The sequence below is a fragment of the Canariomyces notabilis genome (assembly GCF_033297395.1).
Source record: "Canariomyces notabilis strain CBS 508.74 unplaced genomic scaffold N656scaffold_28, whole genome shotgun sequence".
Taxonomy (NCBI): Eukaryota; Fungi; Ascomycota; class Sordariomycetes; order Sordariales; family Chaetomiaceae; genus Canariomyces; species Canariomyces notabilis.
Window position 1 is genome coordinate 115,258 of NW_027041850.1, and position 20,059 is coordinate 135,316.

At 55.9% G+C, this 20,059-nt stretch overlaps 8 protein-coding genes across 8 annotated transcripts; 5 read left to right on the top strand and 3 right to left on the bottom strand.

The window, feature by feature from the left end:
• Positions 1-1,688: 1,688 nt before the first annotated feature.
• N656DRAFT_674154 (uncharacterized protein) lies at positions 1,689-3,557 on the top strand (the record flags this gene model as incomplete). Its single annotated transcript, XM_064810467.1, has 1 exon — positions 1,689-3,557. A coding segment is annotated over one exon (1,869 nt), but the record flags the coding sequence as incomplete, so codon positions are not given.
• A 248-nt stretch (positions 3,558-3,805) lies between these two features.
• On the bottom strand, positions 3,806-4,675 carry N656DRAFT_363090 (uncharacterized protein). Its single transcript, XM_064809393.1, has one exon. It carries the CDS (start codon positions 4,369-4,371, stop codon positions 3,919-3,921), a length of 453 nt encoding a protein of 150 aa, XP_064666482.1. The 5' UTR covers positions 4,372-4,675; the 3' UTR covers positions 3,806-3,918.
• An 807-nt stretch (positions 4,676-5,482) lies between these two features.
• Positions 5,483-8,650, bottom strand: N656DRAFT_716875 (uncharacterized protein; the record flags this gene model as incomplete). The annotated part of the gene is made up of 2 exons (XM_064812165.1): positions 5,483-6,520; positions 6,584-8,650. 2 exons carry the CDS (start codon positions 8,648-8,650, stop codon positions 5,483-5,485), a joined length of 3,105 nt encoding a protein of 1,034 aa, XP_064666483.1.
• On the bottom strand, positions 8,516-9,084 carry N656DRAFT_783560 (uncharacterized protein). The gene has a single exon (XM_064815978.1). The coding sequence runs from the start codon at positions 8,988-8,990 to the stop codon at positions 8,691-8,693; it is 300 nt and encodes a 99-aa protein (XP_064666484.1). The 5' UTR covers positions 8,991-9,084; the 3' UTR covers positions 8,516-8,690.
• A 1,308-nt stretch (positions 9,085-10,392) lies between these two features.
• On the top strand, positions 10,393-12,156 carry N656DRAFT_783561 (uncharacterized protein). The gene has a single exon (XM_064815979.1). The coding sequence runs from the start codon at positions 10,651-10,653 to the stop codon at positions 11,713-11,715; it is 1,065 nt and encodes a 354-aa protein (XP_064666485.1). The 5' UTR covers positions 10,393-10,650; the 3' UTR covers positions 11,716-12,156.
• A 1,008-nt stretch (positions 12,157-13,164) lies between these two features.
• On the top strand, positions 13,165-14,505 carry N656DRAFT_792165 (Aldo/keto reductase; the record flags this gene model as incomplete). Its single annotated transcript, XM_064817049.1, has 5 exons — positions 13,165-13,237; positions 13,297-13,451; positions 13,531-13,670; positions 13,768-13,830; positions 13,917-14,505. The coding sequence occupies 5 exons, from the start codon at positions 13,165-13,167 to the stop codon at positions 14,503-14,505; spliced, it is 1,020 nt and encodes a 339-aa protein (XP_064666486.1).
• Positions 14,506-14,860: 355 nt separating this feature from the next.
• Positions 14,861-17,642, top strand: N656DRAFT_801351 (uncharacterized protein; the record flags this gene model as incomplete). Its single annotated transcript, XM_064818113.1, has 2 exons — positions 14,861-15,075; positions 15,206-17,642. 2 exons carry the CDS (start codon positions 14,861-14,863, stop codon positions 17,640-17,642), a joined length of 2,652 nt encoding a protein of 883 aa, XP_064666487.1.
• Positions 17,643-18,300: 658 nt separating this feature from the next.
• Positions 18,301-19,921, top strand: N656DRAFT_738807 (GroES-like protein). Its single transcript, XM_064812772.1, has 7 exons — positions 18,301-18,607; positions 18,669-18,781; positions 18,864-18,944; positions 19,014-19,436; positions 19,492-19,526; positions 19,587-19,725; positions 19,797-19,921. The coding sequence occupies exons 1-7, from the start codon at positions 18,432-18,434 to the stop codon at positions 19,847-19,849; spliced, it is 1,020 nt and encodes a 339-aa protein (XP_064666488.1). The 5' UTR covers positions 18,301-18,431; the 3' UTR covers positions 19,850-19,921.
• Positions 19,922-20,059: the final 138 nt, after the last annotated feature.

Below are 20,059 nucleotides of genomic sequence, written 5' to 3' on the forward strand. Positions count from 1 at the left end.
AGACAGCGGGCGTCCTGACTCCAGTGCCCATCAGCAGGCAGCCTGATCCGTGCCAAAGCTCCTAGCTTACGCCAATCCCGAGGAAGGAAAATTGCCAAACTTACTGTACAATGGGGCGGGGACCTGGCGTTAGCGTGCCGGAAAGACCAATGTTTAGAAAACAGGCCGCTAAACCGCAAACAAAAATCAGCGCCGGTGCAGGAAATGGGAATTGCCTGGCTTCAAGCGAGGAATCACCGGACCGGATTGGCTGGAGTCGGTCTGGGTACGTACCGATAGCTTTGTGGGCATGCGGATGTACCTAGGTACCTTGGTGCAAGCGGCGGCGGCACAGCTCCCCTTGCACCGCACCAGACAACGACGCCGACCAGGGACAAAGTAAATTAGCAGCATCTGCGGCGACCAGGACTACACTAAGACGCAGCAACGCACCTACGCAACCACCACACATGTGGCATGGATGGGCAACGGTATGGATGCTTTCACTGTATGGGGATCTTCTTCCCCGATCGTGACTCTTCCTCCTCCTTCTCTCCTCCCTTATTCCACATCTCCTTCAACATCCCCCCTTAGTCGTCCGATCTCGCTGCCGCCAGCCCTCTGTCGTCATCGTCGCCCTCGAGGTCGACCCGGTTGCATGTCGTGACCGTAGAGCGGAGACCACCTTGACACGACCCGGCAGCTCTACGCTACTTCCAAGATTTGGTGGAGACGGCCTTTGGGGCTTCACAGGACTAGTCCGGACAGAACTCCCAGCATTGACGTCGCGGCCGAGACAAACGAGGAAACCCGTACACAAAGGACGCTTCTTGACTGTGGCAAAACACGACACCAAAAGGCTCCCCTGCTCTCAGCCTGCCCGAGTCGACATAATCAGTTCGACATCGAATTGCTGGCCGCTCGATCACCGTGCTAGGCGTCACTCTTTCCGACTAGAGAGGCGTCTTGCGATCGAGAGGCAGTCTGGAATTCTTCGAGGTTGACAGTTCGGTAAGTCATAGCATGCTTCAGTGGAAGCGAATTGTGCCATGCTAAGACTGCTAGCACACGGCGGAATAGGGAGTCGATTTCAGGAGACGATTCGCCCTCAACAGTGCCTGACACGAAGCAGTTAAAACCGCGAACACCGCAGGGTCGTGGACTTCCAAACGGGGTGCAAATGGGACAGAAACAGAGACCAGGAGTTGGAGTTTGAACAGAGATAGGCATTGGGAAGGCACGCCCAGCCTCGCTCGTTTCCCGACTGCACCTTCCGGCTCTGAGAACACAATCCAGCTGCGTCAGGTGGACGGCAGGAGGACAGGGTCCCGTACTCAAAATTCGTTGCCTGAATCTGCTCGAATTTTGCGGGTGGTAGGCGCCTGCCTGCCTGGCAGATTGGCTTGTTCGGCGATTTTTCTTCGAGGATTGCTCTTCTTCTTCCTTCCAGGCCCTGCGCATCCCGCTTGCAACCTTACCCAATGTATCCGACAGGCATCCGTGCCAGCCCGATCTCGATTCCGACCCCGGCGCTCACCCTCTTCCCGTCGCCCCCGTCGCCGGTAACCGCATCGCGGCGCTGGTGTAGTCGCCCGAGTGGTCTTTGTACGCCGCCTACCGACGAAAACATGGGCACAAAGTATGAGGTGCCGCACATGGCCTCGTGCGAGAATTACCACGTCTGCCAATCTTCTGCATGTGTACCTGGCATGCCGCAGTCAGATCGGTGGCGGCCAGCTCTGAACGAACGACCAACCCCGAACGAGCAAACCTTCAATCTGACCTCGCGATACCCCACAGCAGCAGCGAACCATACGAACCATACCCAGGCCATGCCGGCTGCAGGCACTCGATCCGCTGCCCCGCCCAGCGAATTGCCCGTCGCCCAGTTGCGGCAGCAGGTGTCGCGACAAACCGTGCAGTCTTGGACCCCGACCTCGGCGAGCGCCGCAGCTGACGAGGAGCAGGGTGAAGATGCAAAGATGACGCTACACAGCCTGAACATTCCAGAGCGCATCAGCCCGAATGGGGGGAATCTGGCCGATCTCCTGGCCCAAGTTACTGCACTGCTCTGGTTCCAAACCACAAAAGTTCTTGACAAGGCGGGGAAAATGCAAACGCTTCCCTTAAACACTGCGGTTCAACCCCTACCGCCAGGCGCCTCTGCCAGCCAGCATTTCAAAAAGTGGGTTCTAAATATGCTCACGACCACTCAAGTCACGCAGAATGTCGCGGTACTCGCCCTGCTCTACATCTACCGGCTCAAAATGACGAATCCGAATGTCAAGGGGCGGCCGGGCAGTGAATTCCGGTTACTCACAGTGGCCCTCATGCTTGGCAACAAATTCCTGGATGATAACACCTATACGAACAAGACTTGGGCCGATGTGTCTGGCATCCCGGTCACCGAGATCCACGTCATGGAGGTTGAGTTCCTCAGTAATATGCGGTATAGCCTCTTGGTTACCGAGGCCGAGTGGGAACAATGGCTCGACAAGTTAGCAGGTTTCTGGCGATACCTTGAGCTGGCCCGACAAGCTGTGTCATCTTCGCCGTCTCCGCTCCTCATCCCATCCCCCACCACTGGTCGATTTGTTTCCCCATTGCCCTCTCCGACGGGTCCCGCTACCAGCAAGCTCTCACCCAGCCCAGGCCCGGTCTCCAACGGAAGTCCTGCACACGGTTGGCCCCCACCGTACGCGGGAAGCAATGCGGTTTCCCCACTGGCCCTGAAGCCGGAGCCACACTTTTCGCTCAGAAAGCGTAGTTCCCCGGATCACGGAGACTCTGCCGAACATCCCGCTAAGAGAGTAAGCCGGGCACCCCCCTCTGAACAAGTGAAGTCATCCGGGCAGCAATCCCAGGCCCTTCGCCAACACCTGGCAACTGCTTCACAGGCCCAGCTTGCTTCCCAGCATCCGGCCAAGTATGATCCGGGCCAGCAGCGTGCTGTGCCCGCCGCGGCCCTGGAACAAGGGCGGTTATCGGTGCCGAGCTTGACGCTAAACACGGCTCAAGCTACCGCCGCTGCCGTCCCCGTCAGCCAGCCTCAGCCGTACGGACCACCTGGGTATGCACCAGCGCAGCCCTCGCTGTCATTGCCACCCATTGGCCCGGGTATCCGAGCAATGTCGACTGTCTTCCCCACGACGACCTACACACCTCCGCAGTCAACCCCGGCAACGTGTGGGACCGTTACGCCGACTACGAGTTTCCCCCCTGTTAGCTACGGTACTCCGACAAAACGCCTGTCGCCTCAGAACGCCTTCTCGTCGAACGTATCCTATGCCAATTCTTCTCCGCTGATCGACCCCTTCCTCCACCACATGGCCACCCCTATTGGGAACGCAGGCGGCGCGAGCGGCTTACACACGCCCATCTCGCACTCTCCCTCTGTCTATCTGCAGCAGCGAAACAGCCCGTACAGGCCTGTCCGGCACGTCAGCACGCTGCTCTATCCGCCCCCATCAGCATTTCTCGAGCAGTACCATTTGCCGAACACGGTGCTGCCCAACCAGATGCACTACCAGCCGCTGGGCAAGAGGAACGAGTACCGCACGGGAATTCTTCCCGAGTTCGCCATGACCGTCACGGATCGAAGTCGGCCAGCTCCAGGCGGTCAACATGCTGCAGCACCGTACCCGCAAGCACGGCAGCCATACCCTCCCCGCCACACAGGCCTCCCTGCCATGTCTTATTCGAGTCGCCATTGATTGGGGTTCTATTGCGGCAGGGCATTCAGGCTTGAGGCACATGTATAAGTAGTTAATTATGTGAATTGTGCGATTGCATATGCATTGGTTTGGCGTTTGGGGATTATCGGATGTCCACACAAATGGTGCGTACTATTGCCCAATCGGACAAGGGCAGGCCCGTGGTTTGGCCCTAATTGACAGGAACATTCACGCGTTGCATTCTGATCGGCGCAGTGGTCTCGTCTTAGACGGATGGGCTTTTATTTTTTGTTTCGGGCACCGGTTTACAGAGTTTGTGGCTGGGGGAACTGGTAAGCGGATCGGTTATGGGATGCTGGGAGGGTTTTATTTTCCTCTTCTTCCCAGACAAGATGGGGGTTAGACGGACGGAACCTAGGAGGTTTGAGTTGCGTTGGCGAACGATTGCTGTGGGCGATGGGAAGGCGGTTAATCCGAGGATGTTCAAGTTGCGTCCTTGTTTGAGCTCGAGTCTAGCAGTTGAGTTGACCATGATATGTCGGGCTGGAGCAGACGTGATGGGATGACACAATCGCAACTTGAATGGAACGTTGAGATTTGCCGCAGCAGCAGGGTGGGTGGGTGTCATGAAGAGGTTGTTACCCTGTTTAACTGCCTGAGTCTGGAAACGCTCACACTTGGCGGACGGGGTCACTCCTCTGTGCCAGGCGGTCATCATCACAATCTCCCAAGGTGTCTACTACCTACGGCATGAGACCAGGCCGCTAGATAGCTAATGGAAAATAAAAACCGAAAAACATCTAGAAATTGTTGTATATACAATGTTGCCGGCCTGTCGCGGTACTGCTGCTTGGGTTTTGCAACTGGACGTTGGGTCCTTGCTCTTGCAAGTTGTGAACGAGAGCATCCGCCGCTCTTCGCAGCTTGGGTTTTTCAATATACCTACCCGGAGACTAGGCATATCTCAGGTAACATATTAGTAGCTTATTTGATGCCAATGGCAGTTGTGGACCTCAGAAGACCTGAGTCGCAGCGGGTAAGAGCCAACTCTGGGGTGCAACCATCGAGTCGTGATGCTGATGTTGATGTTGGATGGGTGGGGAGCACGTGCACGGTAACATGAAGGCAGGCATATCACCAGACACCCTCCTGATTAAATAGTTACGGCGAGTGTTTATGCTGAGTGGGACACTGAGTGGTGGAACAGTGTAGGTAGGTATAAGCAATGCTCCTTGACTCTATACACGCACTGGTGGCTCGTCGATGGTAAAGCCTAACTGCATGTACTCTGTAGTGTCCGTAGGGGTCTGTTCTCGTGCCCCCTTCCACACAGGTATGCGAACTCCCCAAACGCCGTGGTGTGCATCATCATCGCCCATCTCAATCTCATCCGCCATCAAACCTTCCTTGCCCCATGCCGCCGCGAACTCTGGGGTACCAATCCGATTCCGGGGTATTATTGCATTGCATCACTCGTGTCCATTGTCCTGTCCATTGTCCATTCCATGATCCCATATCCCATCCGGTATCCCATGTGTAGCAGGCCTTGCCTTGCCTTGCCTGCCTGTCATTCATTCAGTCATCACCAACATCAACCGGCACCAACAACCAACACCATCAGGGCTCTGAGTCAGTGTCCATGCCATGCCCCACAGTACTATCCCATCACAACCATTCCATCAGAGCGATAACCCCTGCCAACCACCTCTTATCAATAAACCCCCATCTAACGTGTCACAGTCGGGGTCGAGTCCTGGGCAGCCTGCCGTTGGGATAGTGGTAATGTTGCTGATATGCCATGGGGACTGCCTCCCGCCGTGAGACGTCTATTATCCCCTCTCATTGCCATTGCCACCCCACCTCCGTCTCAAGACCTCACTCATATCCAACCTGACAACCGGCCTCTCAATCTCCAAACTCCTGCTCGGCACCAGCCTGCCACCAGGAGTCCTCGGATTGGGCACGTTGACCCGTCCCCTGCGATGCGGGCGCTCATAATCGTCCTCATCAGCACTATCCGAGGAGTTATTATCATCAGGTAGAATTGTCTCTCCTCCTCCTCCTCCTCCTCCTCCAGCTGCCGCGCTGCTAAAGGGATCTCCCACCACCCCATCAACACCAACACCAACACCAACACCAACACCAATCGCCTCGCTAGAACCTGGCGCCATATCACCCTCACCTGGGTTCTCTCCAGACATGGCCATGGCAGACATGGCCATCGGCGAGCGTCTCTGTGCCGTTGCCATATTCTCATACGCCGCCAATCTCGCAAAATAATCCGCCAACCCATCCACACTCGGCGTGCCAATAACAGCATCATACTGCGGCGGGGGTGTCATGACCTCCGTTTGCAGCGGGGCCAGCGGGGGCGGTGGTTCATCCGCATCAAACGCGGGCGGGTTATGCGAAGGGTACCTAAGCAAATGAATCGGGCGGTCTCGTTCGTAGGGACTCAGCGATGATGATGATGATGCTTGACCCCGCCTCTGGCTGGATGAATCGTTTTGCCCCGGCGGTTGAGAAGCCTGACTAGGCGCACGAGACGGGCCGGGGCGATCACTAAGCCGCAGCCGAGTACCGCCCGGCGTGATGACGTCCTCTTCAACCATGGCTATGTAAATCCCGGTTCCGGACGGGCCCTGATCCACCACCGGTTGCGCATCCGGACAGCCACACGACATTTGTGGCCGTTGCTGCTCAGAAGCAAGGGGGCCATCGTGGCCGTTGTACTGCGGGAGGAGAGTATTGGCCTGGGTAGCGCGGCAGTTTAGGACGGTAAACGGACTGTCGATGCTAATCTCAAAATGGCGGCGGCGTTTTCCGGCTGGGTCGTCCGGGTCTGCGCGGGAGATGCGCATGACGATCTAAGGACGGTCGTTAGTCAGTCTGAGCTAAACGCCAGTCAGAATGTGTGAGAAATAACAAACCTTGATCCAGTGAAAGACATTGACATTCTTCCAACTACAGTCCGGATGCAGCCGGAGTGTCTTATCTCTTGCCATAGCTTCACACGTAGGCAGCTGCACGTTCATCTCAATCTCGGTGCTCCCCCAGAAACTCTCCAGCCCAAGATCCAAATCCCCAAGTATATTGTCGCTGGGATCCGGTAACGGCGCCGGGGCACCGCGTGTCCTAACAGCCTCTCTCATCCTGCGCCTAGCTGCCGTCCGCCGCGCCGCCTCCCGCTGATCCGGCTCCAGTTCGCCACCGCACAGCACACGGATCTCGCTCGCCGCAAACTGCTTGTCCAGCGGCTTTCCCGCCGTCTTCTCAAGCAGGAGCAGCTTACGACCGGGGTCCTTGCGCGTCACGTGCCGATCATTGGTCCAATACTCGATGCTCTCCGTCACAAACACCTTGAGTTTGTGAATCTGCACCTTGGCGAGTGGTGTAAGTTTGAATGCGATAGGGATCTTCCCTCCAATGGGGAAACTCTTGCCCGAGATTACAATGTCGTAATGTAGTTGATCCTCCCAGTGCCGGCTGATCGAGATGGGCTCGGTAGTCTCCAGCGACATCTGGTCTGGAAGACGGACGAGCGAGATTTCCCTTGCCCCGTGGAGGTTGGGCTTGAAGGCGCCCGCCCGCTCGACCGTGGTCTGGAGCTCCCACCGGACGGATCCGTACTGGAGTTTTGCCGTTTCCAGCTGATTATGGTCAATGGGAAGCTCGAATGCGTATTCGTAGGTACCGGGAGGGAAAGTCTTGTATCCCTTCGCCTGGACCTGGTGGGCGAGTGGAGAGTCGCCCTTGCCGAAACTGCGGGAATTGACGGACTGTAAAGATAGCCGCTTGAGCTCCTTGGCGGTGAGAGTGCTAGCACGCCCCTTGCCGAGGACATGCAATGATGTGTTGGACTGGCTCGGGTACGGAGAGTTCATGAGGCCGGAGTGAGTGCTACCCCCCTTGAGGGTGAAAGTGCACTGGCTGCCATACTCTGTTTCCCACATGCCCTGGTGCATTGCATGAAAGAAGACGAGCGACTGGGCACGCAGGGTCTGCTCCTCACACGTTTCCGTTTTCAGGGGCGGTATCCCTTCGGGCCATTCCGTCCTTGCTTTGCCGACCAGCTTCAGTGTCACAGACTTGATCTTGACATTTTTGGACACATTCAGCTGCAGCTTCCCTCGGAGCAGGGCACTTGACGGTAGGCCCTCGCGGCGAGCGCGGCTGTCATGGTCGAAACCGTGTAGGAACACATTAGGCTCTGCTAGCAGGATAGAGCACGACACACCACTGCCGGATGCTACTGGCTTCTGGATCTCGGATACGGTTGAGCTCGCCGATGTCTTCCCTGATCGGATTGATATTATGCTATTCCTGTTAGATGCGGGCACTGCGCTCGGGGCTGTCGGGCGGGGGACGGGTTCAGCGGCCATGTTGGGCAGCTCGGAAACGGGGTTCACGACGGCGGGTCCGTCGACTACTGTCGGTTCGATTCGAGACAGCCTTCGAGCAAAGCTAATGAAACTCGATGGCCGAGACGGCGTCTGTGGAGCCGAATCCGTAAAAACGTGCGGGCGTGGTTTAGGGGTAATCGAGAAAGCAGCGAGGATCTTGTCGAGAACTCTCCCAAGTTTGTCACCGTTCCTACCAGGCTGATTGGAACGTAGGGATCGCCTCTTTTCCTTCTCTTTGTTCCGCTCCCTTTCTGCCCTTTTCCGTTCCTTCTCTTGCTTCCGGGACCTGTTCCTCTCCTGAGCCTCGCGATCCGCAAACCTCGATCTATGCGTTCTCTGCTGGGCGGGGCGCAGATCGGGAGGCACAAAGCCGGGCGGGTACGAGACAATGTGGATCGAGTGCGGGCGGCGTTGGCGGGGTTGGATCAGCGATGCTGGGAATGTTGAGGAATTGAGATTGGCCGCGTGTCTCGGGGAGTAATAGACGGAGCCGTGGCCGGATAAAAAATATGGTTGGGGGTGTAGTCGGTCGTGCTCCGGACCTGTAGAAGGCATGGCGTCCTGGTTAGAGAAGGCGCCCAAACAAGAGGACATGCGGGCGGAATGCTAAGATGGGGACAGGCAGCGCAGCGGACTACATCGAGGGAGGTAAGAAAAAGGCAGAGAAGTAGGTAGAATAGGATAAGATGGACATCAACACACAGCAGCCGGGCATGAAGGGAGAGGGGAGGCCTTGGATGTCGAACAGTTCGGGCCTGAGGAGGATGCTATAGGCGGATAGGGGCTGCAGCGTGTGGCCGGCTACTGCTCGGTGTTGGCAGGAAACGAATTGCAATGCGGCAGCAGCCGAAAGTGAAGATGACCGCCTGTGGATGGGTCGGTCTGGTGGGGATGAGTGACGGCGAGACTCGAAGGGCAGTTCCATGACGGACATGGCAGACAGGGCATGTTGGAAAGGTGCTCCCTGCGCGGGTCGGGTGCAGCAACGGAGAAGGGGCGAACTTTGGATGGGGACAAAGGGAGTTTTGAGGCAGGCGTCTCTAACCCCAAAACAGAAGACGGAGGGGAGAGAACGATGCGAGAGATGCAGAGAGACGACGGATGCGGAAGGGAGCACGTACCAGCGCCTGAATCATATCACCCCCATTATTATAATTGATCTTATGCCGCGTGGTGGTTGGACTTTCTCTCGAGAGCTTCGCAATTCGTACTCGGCGGAACTCTTGTTGGAGTGCGCACGTCTCGAGAGCACACGACAGGAGGACCTAGGAAGACAACAACGAACAGCCAGTCGGGCCTGAGTCTGATGATCGGTCTTCTTGGCCCAGTTGTTGCGTCTGAGCAGCGGCGTAGGCACGGTTTATTCGGGTTGCGACAGGAGCCAACACTCGTCGGTCTATTAGGCAACGTGACTGTCTCCAAGTGCAGCGGTCGAAAGCTTAGACGCAAAACGGCGCAAACGATGATCCGATAATTGGCAGTTCGCTATCGTGGTGAGAGGGTCTGGGAGGGAATTCGAGAATCGGAATCAATGCGACAACCCGGAAGGTATGTACAATACTCAAGGATTGAGTCCACACAAAAACTCAGTGGAAATAAGCCGAGTCGAGCAGGGAGTATACACTTTTGCAGTAAAATGTCCAATTCCCGATAATCGAAAGCGAGGGTTGTCCATGGGAGAGAGCAGAGATCGCAATTCAGAAGCCATGATCTGGAAAGGATGCGCAGGCATGATGATGTAGTGTTGACCACTGATCCCTGCCGTCCAATATCCGGTTCCCGACGACGTTAGTGGCGCCAAGGTGGGGTAACTGCCCGCTTGCACCTGGCAGCCAATCAGGTCTAAGATTGCCCGCTGTTGGCCCACGCGCTCCACCTTCCTTCTCAAGTTCTGAAGTCCCTTCTGTAGCGAACTTTCTTTGGGTCGCTGGAACTGCAGTTGGGCGGCCTTGAAACAGTTGGACGGCCCGCAGAATTAAACAACCGTCTTCTGGTCACGGAACCAAGAGGGCGGTTTCGTTCCTTCAATCCATGTCAGGTCAAGAAAGTGATTTGTACTTCGTATAAACAATACGAATACCTCCGTACAAGTCCCTGACATCTGGAACTGGTCTGTCCTTGACATCATGTAAGTTACCTAACGTTACTCAGGTACGGTACATAAATTATACTTACTCTTGACAGTTCGATATGCCAGCCTCACATAGTCCCGCAAGGAGCAGTATACTAGTACATACAAGCACTCGAACAACTGACATATCAAGTCCAGGTAACTTACGTAGAGCAATAGCCGACATATACCAATGTATTTGGCTCATATGAATTCTAGACACCTTGTATTCAGGCATAAACACACTGCTGGCTGTACTGTACAGCTGTCCGTGTGTTGATCACAGAGAAATACTGTACTGGATGCATGTTGGTTCACGCTCCCAGACCGCTGTTTACAGCAACGCGGGCTACCCCTATGTTGACATCCAACTCCCCTTATAGACCACCCACAGGTTCAAACTCGTGAATGTTTTGGTTTTCACCTGAGACAGTCCTACTAGACACCATCCCAACATCCCATTACAACCACTCTACAGTCCACGATGCCCCCAATATCCTCCGACAGAGACCTCCACAAGCTCCTCGACACCCCAAACAAGCAAGTCAAATGGGCCAAGAAGCTCATCCCGTCACATCTTAACACCAACGTCAAGCGCGTCGACAGACCCCCTATGCAAGGCATGTTCAGCCGGACCTTCTTCCTAACCCTAGCCGACGGCCGTGATGTAGTCCTGCAGTACCGCACCGAGCCACTCGACCTGGACGCGTTCAGGATCGCAAGACAAGCGCTAGGCCCTGTCGTGCCCGAGATCATGGCTTTGGAAGACGAAGAGCTTCTCAGCGCGCGTGTCTGGGCTTACTCCATGACGCGTTTACCTGGGAAGATGTGGGTGCATGGTGTTGCGGGCAAGGGTGGTGAAGGCAGGATTGCGATAAACAAGTCGCTTGGGAGGGTGTTTGCGAGGGGGTGGGTTAAGGAGACGAGTGATGAGGCGGTTGATGGGAAGATAAGGGGGCATATAGAGGCGATTGATGGGAAGATAAGGGGGCATATAGAGGCGATTGATGGGAAGATAAGGGGGCATATAGAGGCGATCTTGGCGTCGGGGTTGGAGGAGGTCCAGCCGTACCGGGGGCAGTTACTGGGTTTTCTAGGCAGGCTGGAGGAGTTGAAGAAACTCCCGCTTTGGGTTGCACATTACGATCTGAATGAAGTGAATGTGCTGATTGATGAGGAGTGCCAAGTTACTGGGTTGATCGACTGGGAGCTGTCTACTCCAATGCCGTTTGGAGTCGGGTTCGGGCGCATTCACACCATCGCAGGCGAATATACGGGAGGGGAGTTTTGGATGCCTGATGAATTCGAGGGTGCGGAACGGGCGTTTTGGAATGAGATGTTTGATGGCATGCCTGAGGAGACTCGTGAGTTGTTGAAGAGACAGATTCACCTGGTCCAGGACGCCGTCATCCTCGGGACTCTGTTGAGCTGCTTCTTCTTCGAGGACGGCAAGGTCGGCTCACACCAGGTTGGCCTGAAGGCTCTCCCCAAGTTTCTTACGTATCGGATCCCTTTTGTGAGAGGGGATGAAGCCCCGTACAAAGACTAGGGCTGGTTGCTTTAGCTTGGCTGGCGAGGCTGGTCATGCTACGTGAGGCAGGCGACGTTTTAAACAGATGCACTGGCTGGATCCGGGTGTACCTCGACCTAGACATAGAACACTTCAAGTTGCTCTGTGTTTTGCGACCTTTAAAAACAAGAGGACTCCAATGTCAAGGCTTCTCATACTTGGCTGTCTACGAGTTGAGATTCCCTCACCCACTGCAGACCTATCGTCAGGAAGGCCCGACTTTATTGCAAGACTTCATCAGTTGACGGGTAAGGTACGCAAGTAATGTACTGTGTAAGGAGAATATCACGATTCCCGTCTCCCACTGATCGGCAGAGAGTGCTCCTCCTGGGTTTCCTGTGCTGTGCGGTGGGATTGGAGTTGAAAAGGCACGTGGGCAGCACGGCTGGTTATGACTTACTGTAGTTCCATGTTGTCAAGGCTGTTTCTTCGATCATTGTCCCGTCATGAAGGGCTGCTTCCACAGCAGTACATAGCCAGTGGGCCCCACTCGACGTAAAATGGTTTGCTCGGCAATCGAACATCAAATGCCAAGCAGAACGAGTTGCACGCCACTGACATCATGTCAAAATGTCACACGGGGCTCGAAATCAGGCACCGCACTTGAAAAGTAAATTCATTGCCCACTCTGTTTCTCTCAGAGCAGGTGCTTGCAGTTAACCTTAATCATGGTACCGGTATCTATTGCAGGTACCATACATGTACACAGAATGAGTGCCGGTTGACTCCTAATTCCCTATCCTACGTGGTCACTTGATGCTCCCTTCAGAATCCGTCTCATCATGATGTTAACAATTGGCGGGGTTGACTCTGAGCCAGGACCCTTCACGGGAACCACGGCCACACCAGCTTCGGAGAGAGAGCCGCCGATGGCACTCATGTAACTTCTAGGGAACCCAGGTACCCATCAATGCCAGCCACATGTTATGTAGCAGTCTTCTTGCGCAATTGCTGCCAGGTGGTCAACTTGCGGCAATTCCAACAATCCCAAACCCCTAATGAGCGCCGTGTAAGCCGCTCCCCAGTTGCTGCCGAAAATCGGGCCCGACCTAAATTCCACGGGGCGCCGGCACTAGCACCGGCACTGCATTAGCACATCGCACCATCGGTACGAACTACGAAGTACTATCTCCAGTTACCTTTATGCGGGTGGGCCTCACCGCTGAATTGGTTCCAGAATTACTGTAGTGACGGATCTTCCGGCTCGGAAACAAGGAATCTCAACTCCGGCAACTCCGGATACCTCCGCATCACGGCTCTCAGCAGTGGTGAATCATGGCCGGCGGTGCGCCCGGTACAAAGATGAGGGCACTCAACATAATGAGGACACGCGTAGTCTAACTGGCACTGCTCCGGAATTTACAACCAGTTTCACATGGTCCGTATTGTATATTCTCCAATAATATGTCGCCCACAGTGACCCAGAACATGCCTACTCGCCAGCTAGGCCGAGATGGCCCAACCATCCCCATTCTAGGCCTTGGGCTCATGGGGTTGAGCAGTGAGTACTAGTAAATTCCCCAAACGGGCGGTGATGCATTGCTGACTTGTACTCTCAAGCCTTCTACGGCACCCTTCCGCCGGACGAGGAACGGTTCAAGTTCCTTGACCGGGCCCACGAGCTGGGCTGTGTGCATTGGGACTCGGCCAACATGTACGGAGACAGCGAGGAGCTTGTCGGGAGGTGGTTTGAGCGGACGGAGAAGCGCAGCGACGTACGTCCGTTCGTGTCGGCATGCCCAATGTTCAATGAGAGTGATTTGAATGCTGCTGACACTGGGATGGTTCCTGCAGATCTTCCTTGCTACGAAATTTGGTAGCTACGTAAGACCGGACGGCACGAGGGAGATTAGGAATGATCCTGAGTATATCCGGGACACGGTAAAAGAGAGCTTGCGACGGCTCAGGACTGATTACATCGACCTGTTGTACTGGTATGTTCATGTCGACATTTCAGACCGGAAAGGAGGCATAAGCCCTCATTGCCATTTCCATGTGGGCATTGGTGCTGACTGGGAGCGTCTCTAAAAGCCACCGCATCAGCGGCAAGACCCCAATCGAAGACATCGTCGAGACCATGAAGGAATTAGTGCTGTACGTCGTCCACCCCCTACCTGACCTTGCCTAAACTTCCACCCTCAATTCCCACCACTACTGACACACCACCCACAATTTGTCAGCTCCGGCCAAGTCCGGTACCTCGGCATCAGCGAATGCGGCGCCGACACGTTGCGCCGCGCATCCAAAATCTTCCCCATCCACGCCTACCAGATCGAGTACAGCCCCTTCTCCCTAGAAATCGAGCAACCCGCCATGGGTGACCTGGCCAGAACCTGCCGCGACCTGGGCATCGCCATCGTGGCCTACTCGCCTCTCGGCCGGGGCATGCTGACGGGCCAGTACAAGTCGCCCGACGACTTTGAAGAGGGCGATTACCGGCGTGCTGCGCCACGGTTTTCGGCCGAGAATTTCCCAAGGAATTTGAAGCTCGTGGAGAGGTTGAAGGGGATTGCGGAGAGGAAGGGGTGTACGCCGGCCCAGCTGACGCTTGCGTGGGTGATGAAGCAGGAGGGGGTTTTTGCTATTCCGGGCACGAAGAAGGTGAAGTATTTGGAGGAGAACTTGGGGGCGAATGAGGTTTATTTGGTGATGACGGAGGAGGAGGAGAGGGAGATTAGAGAGGTGGTTGAAGAGGCCGAGGTGCATGGGACGAGGTATCCCGAGGCGATGATGGGGTGGTTGATGAAGGACACCCCACCGAGGGGGTGATGGCCTGGGCCTCGAGTCCTTTGAGATACCTGGGTATTGTACATGTATGGAAATTACTAGAGTCCGATCATGTCCCAAGCCCCGGGGCCGTTATAGCAGCGGGCTCAATGACTGTGTTGATGTTGTTTTGGGGTTTACCTAGGAAGTATGTTCCAGTCTAAGTTGGTCCTGCATGTCAGCCGGCGCTCGGAGCTACCCCTCATGTCCGGTTTTATGCACAACGGCCGTATCTCGGGCGCCGCCGCAACGTCCTTTGGCCGGAGGACCGCAACACATCGAACCGTCTCAAAAGGACCACCAGGGTGGATCAAGTCAGCGCCGTATTTGCATGTAGGAGCAACCTGAGTCTCTCAACATGCCAGCCACAGACAGGCTCCACAGCTCATCGGCATCGTCAGACCGACGCAAGCCTAAACGAAGCCAGGTCAGCCGGGCCTGCGATCGCTGTCGTGTGCACCGCATCAAGTGTGACGATGAACAGCCTTGCCGCAACTGCAGAAGCCGGGGTGCCAGTGACCAGTGCCGCACGAGCAATGCCGACGACATCCGTTCCCTGCCTCATGCCTATAGGTAAGAGCTGCTTCCTATGCCCCGGACACGATCAACATACCTCCCTACTTATGCCGCTTCCAATCCATACTGCCACTTGCGGACATGTCATAACACATCGTAGTCACCTGCTGATGGAGTAGCACTCAAGGGAAATTGAGCGTCTGAAGCGTCGCATCCAGGAGCTGGAAAGGGATGTTGAGCTGCGAGAGAGCACGGCTGAGACCGCCGTGTCAACAGCACGAGTGGAACACTCGGTCGAGTCTGCAGCCGTGTCAGCCCCAGTGATACAAACCGATCACGATGATATGTCAGGGCAAGGTTCCGGTAACAGACACCCTCCCCTTGCCGGATTCTTCACCACCAACGGCCAAATGCCCGAAAAACAATGGTTCGGACCATCATCCCTCTTCTATTTCGTCGGCCGCATCACCTCCCACCTGGCCGCCTTCCTCGACCACCCGCCCGCCGAACACACCATCAACTTTGGCGCAGCCAACAAGGTATTCGCAAACGACTCCGAGTCCAGCCTCGATGCCGCAGCTCGTCCCACACATGCAGGCCAGCCCCTGACTGGATTATGTGGGCAACAACCCGCCCCTGATGTTGAAAGCTGCCATGCTGCTCCAAGCCACTCCCTGACCGCCATGGAAGAGGAATACTTCCTCAACCTCTTCTGGCAGTCCTACCACTGCACCTTCCAGATCATCGACGAGGCCAAGTTCAGAGCGCACTACAAATCCCTCTGGACCGGCCCGGGCCCCGCCGGCACGGGCACACGGAAGCACTCTGCGCTGGTCGATATCATCCTTGCCCTGTGCATGCTGTCAGAGTACCCCCCACCACCTCCAAACCACACCACCACCACCACCACCACCACCAACAACCCCTCCCCCCCTGATCCCGGCCCAAGCAGCAACCCAGAAACATCCCCCACCAATACCAGTACCAATACCATGATCGCCGTAGCCGTAGCCGGCCGCTTTCACTACCAGCGCTGCCAAACCCTTCTCCTCGCGCAACTCGAAACCCCGTCCCTGACCACCGTCCAATGCCACATCTTCTCCGCCATCTACCTGTGCTGCGGGTCGTTTCAGAACATGGCGCACAGCACGCTCGCCCTCGCAATCCGCACGGCACACATTTTGGGTCTACACCTCGAACCCTCCCCCACAGACGACCTGCCCCGCGCCGAACGGGAGCTGCGGAAAAGGATCTGGTGGACGCTGTATGCGCTTGAGAGTAGGACGTGTCTGAAGTTGGGCAGGCCGTGGGCGGGTACTTTGGAAGAGTGCAGTTGTCCACTGCCGGATGATGATTACCAGCTAGCGATGGACGCGTCTGGGTCGGCGGTTGTGGTTGGAGGGGGGGTGACGTGGTTGAGTTATACCGTGTGGAATACGCGGTTGGTGCTGGGGGTGAGGGAGGTTTATGGGGGTTTTTATAGGGAGTGCGGGCGGGGTGGTGATGGTGGAGGTAATATCCATGACGACCCGGTAGTCCGGGAGCGGTGTGCGGTGTACCTGCGATCCCGCATGGCGGAGACGCTCGACGTCTGGGCGGGTAACGTCCCCGAGGGATTGCGAAACAAGCGGCAGCGAGACAACGACCACCCATTCTCCACCGATTCATGCCTGCACCCGGAAGGGATCACCCTGACCGTCGAACCATTCGCCCCCCGCTGGCTGCAGCTGCAGCGCCTGGTCCTGGAGCTGCTCTACCACAACCTCTGTGTCATCCTCTACCGGCCGCTCATCTCCTTTTCCACTCCCACTCCCACCTCTACCCCCCCGCAAAGTCAAACCAATCCCAACCCCCATCATGCCCCGGTGACACCCATACCCACACCCACACCCAGGGCGAGGGAATGTGCCCTCCTCTGCGCCCGGCACGCCATCACCCTGACACAAATCACCCACCAGATCCTCCTCCCGCGCAACAACAGCAACAACAACAGCAACAACAACAGCAACAATAACAAGATGGATGACCTCCTCGAGCGCTGGAACGAGGCCTTCCAGTGGCAATGGAACTGTGCCATCACACTCATCGGCTTCGTCCTTGCCTACCCACATGCACCACGGTCTTCAGGTTCAAGTTTTGAGCCGTCTGTGGCGGCAGCCGCACGGACTGCCATTGGGCAGGCTGTTGAGTCGTTTGAGGTGTTTGGGAGGCATTTTGCGGTGGCTACAAGGGCGGCGAGGGTTGTGAGGGATTTGATGGGGAAGGTGGAGGCGGTGGTTGATCATCTTCTTCATGGTGATGGTAGTGGTGGTGGTGTTGGTAGGAAGTATGAAGATGGGCTTGTTCAAGTTGCGGGTGCGAATGCGAATCAAGGTGGCATGCATGTCATTGTCGATGGTGCTGGGGGAGAAGGAGGGCTGGTATGGCAGGCCGGAGCGTCTGATGCAGTCCCGGTCTTGTTCGGCTCAGGCTCCATGTCCGGCTTTGAGGGTGCGGGACTGCAGGATTTGTTGAATGGGACTATGGATGCCGCGTTCTCGGTCGATTCGTTTAATTCCTTCGAGTGGCTTCGCGGAGGTAGTCCGGGGTTTGGTGATTCTTGGACGTATACTCCTCGGTACTAGGTACAGTACCACTCAGGAAGATGAATTATTTACTGCAGGTGGCGTCGTTGTTGTACAAGTTGATGGAAAGAATCATCGTTATGTCAGGTAGGTAGGTGTCTATTCGGAGCCTGCTTGTGAACAGCATTTGGCTGACCCGGAGCTACTCCGATGCTGAGCGTTGGTCGGATGCACTCCGATTTTTCAATGTGACGACGTTTGGGAGTTTATAAGTTGATCCCGAACGAGCCGGAGCGTCGTTGCAAGATGGGTGCTGGGTGACGCATCGGAGTTTCCGGAGTCAGGGGTGTATCCAAAGGCCTAGCTAGTAGCTCTTAGACGCAAGCCTTGAGCTGCTGACATCTCCAGGGCCATCTGTAATCCATTCCATGCTTTCATGAGGGATCGAATTGGAAGTTCGTCTTCGATACTGCGGGAAAAACTTAAGAGATCCTAGTGTTGCCACGATTTCTCATCATAATCATCGCCCGATGCCGTTATCAAGCTGCCGCGGTCCGGAGTGAAGCGTATACTAATCAGCTGTGTTGACTCCGGATTCTCCTTCGGGCAAGTGGGGCCATTATCCATGTCGTGACGGCGACTTACACGGCCAAGGACAATTGAAGCAGGATAACTTGAAGGCGACATCAGTCCCATCATGGATTGTATAAAGGAACAGATTCTTCCTCAGATCCTCGACGGTCATCAGAGACATCTTCCAGACACTGAGTCAACCAAGCCATAGTCTTAACAGTATCATTCTCGACTTCCCAGCGTCCATTCGAGTCGTCCACGAACCCAAACAGCACAATGACACTCCCGCAAACCTACAAACGCGCCGTCTTCACCTCGGCCGGGTCGCCTCTCACCATCGAGGAAGTTTCCCTGCAACTCCCAGGCAAAAACGAGGTCCTTGTCAAGGTGGAGGCTTGCGGAGTCTGCTACTCGGACACGTTTGGTCAACACAACAGCTTTGGAGCCGCCTTGTAAGTCGCCGCGACCCCTGATACCTGTCACATTGTTAACCCAAACTCTTTCCTTGTACAGCCCCATCGTCCCAGGTCACGAAGTCATTGGTCGAGTTGCCGCTGTTGGAGAAGGCGTCGAGGCTTGGAAAGTCGGCGATAAGATCGGCGCTGGCTGGCACGGCGGCCACGATGGTGAGTTCAAGTTTGGGGGTGTTCAGTGCAGCTTGAATTGGTAAGAAAAGTTGCCCGTTGGCTGACGAGTCCAGCTGCAAAGGCACCTGCGGAACTTGCAGACGAGGAATCTACCACATGTGTGACAACCAGGCCATAACCGGAGCAACCAGACCCGGCGGATGTACGTCCTGGACCTCACTCCCCCCCATCACTCACCCCAACACCATGACAACATCTAACACAAGCACAGACGCCGAGTACGTCCTCGTCCGCTCCGAAGCCGGCGTCCCCGTGCCCGATGGCATCGACGCGGCACATTACGCACCTTTTCTCTGCGCGGGGGTAACCATGTTCAACTCACTTCGCCGTCAAAACATTTCCCCCGGCGAGACGGTAGCTGTCGAAGGCCTCGGCGGGCTGGGCCACCTGGGGATCCAGTACGCCAACAAATTCGGGTACCGCGTCGTGGCCATCTCGCGCGGGGCCGACAAGGAACCGTTTGCCCGCGAGCTGGGCGCTCACGAGTACATCGACTCGTCCAAAGGCGACCCCGGTGAAGCACTCAAGGCGCTCGGCGGTGCGGCCCTCGTCATGTCGACCAACCCTGGTGGTCAGCAGCTGCCGAAGCTTTTGAAGGGGCTCGCGCCGTTGGGGAAGTTGTTGATTCTCTCGCGTGAGTGAAGACGCTCCGGAAAGGAAGCCATGTCAGAATCTAACCGCTTTGGCAGTCCCTGGGGATGTTCCTGTCGATACTGGCCTTATGGTAAGCTGACCTGGATCATCGGAGGTGGGAAGATCTATGCTGACGGCGCCCCTCTTATAGATTAAGTACGGACTGTCCGTCACGGCGTGGCCAACTGGGCACTCTCTGGACATGGAGGAGACGCTCAAGTTCTCCAAGTTGCATGAGGTGAACTGTCTGGTTGAGAAGTTCCCGCTTGAAAGGGCAAATGAGGCCTTCGGTACGTTCCTTTCCAGTTCTGCACCGAATTGAAGCCACTATCGCCCACAGTCACTGACCAGTTCTTCACAGAGGCCATGCTTAGTGGTAGGGTGCGATTCCGGGCTGTACTTACGATGGATTAAAACCATTTTGTTGGGGACCAGAGGCCAATTCCATGACAGCAGCGCATGTGGATCAAATTGAGCCTAAGCCCGAGCAGACTCACTGGCTCTTCTGTCAATACCTGTAGGCCACGGAGATAGTTGATTCAAAACGCAATTGACCTACCTGGTGGAATACGCTGCCCAAAAGGTGCCATCAATATCAGATTAATTTGTAGCGGAAGCTGAGAT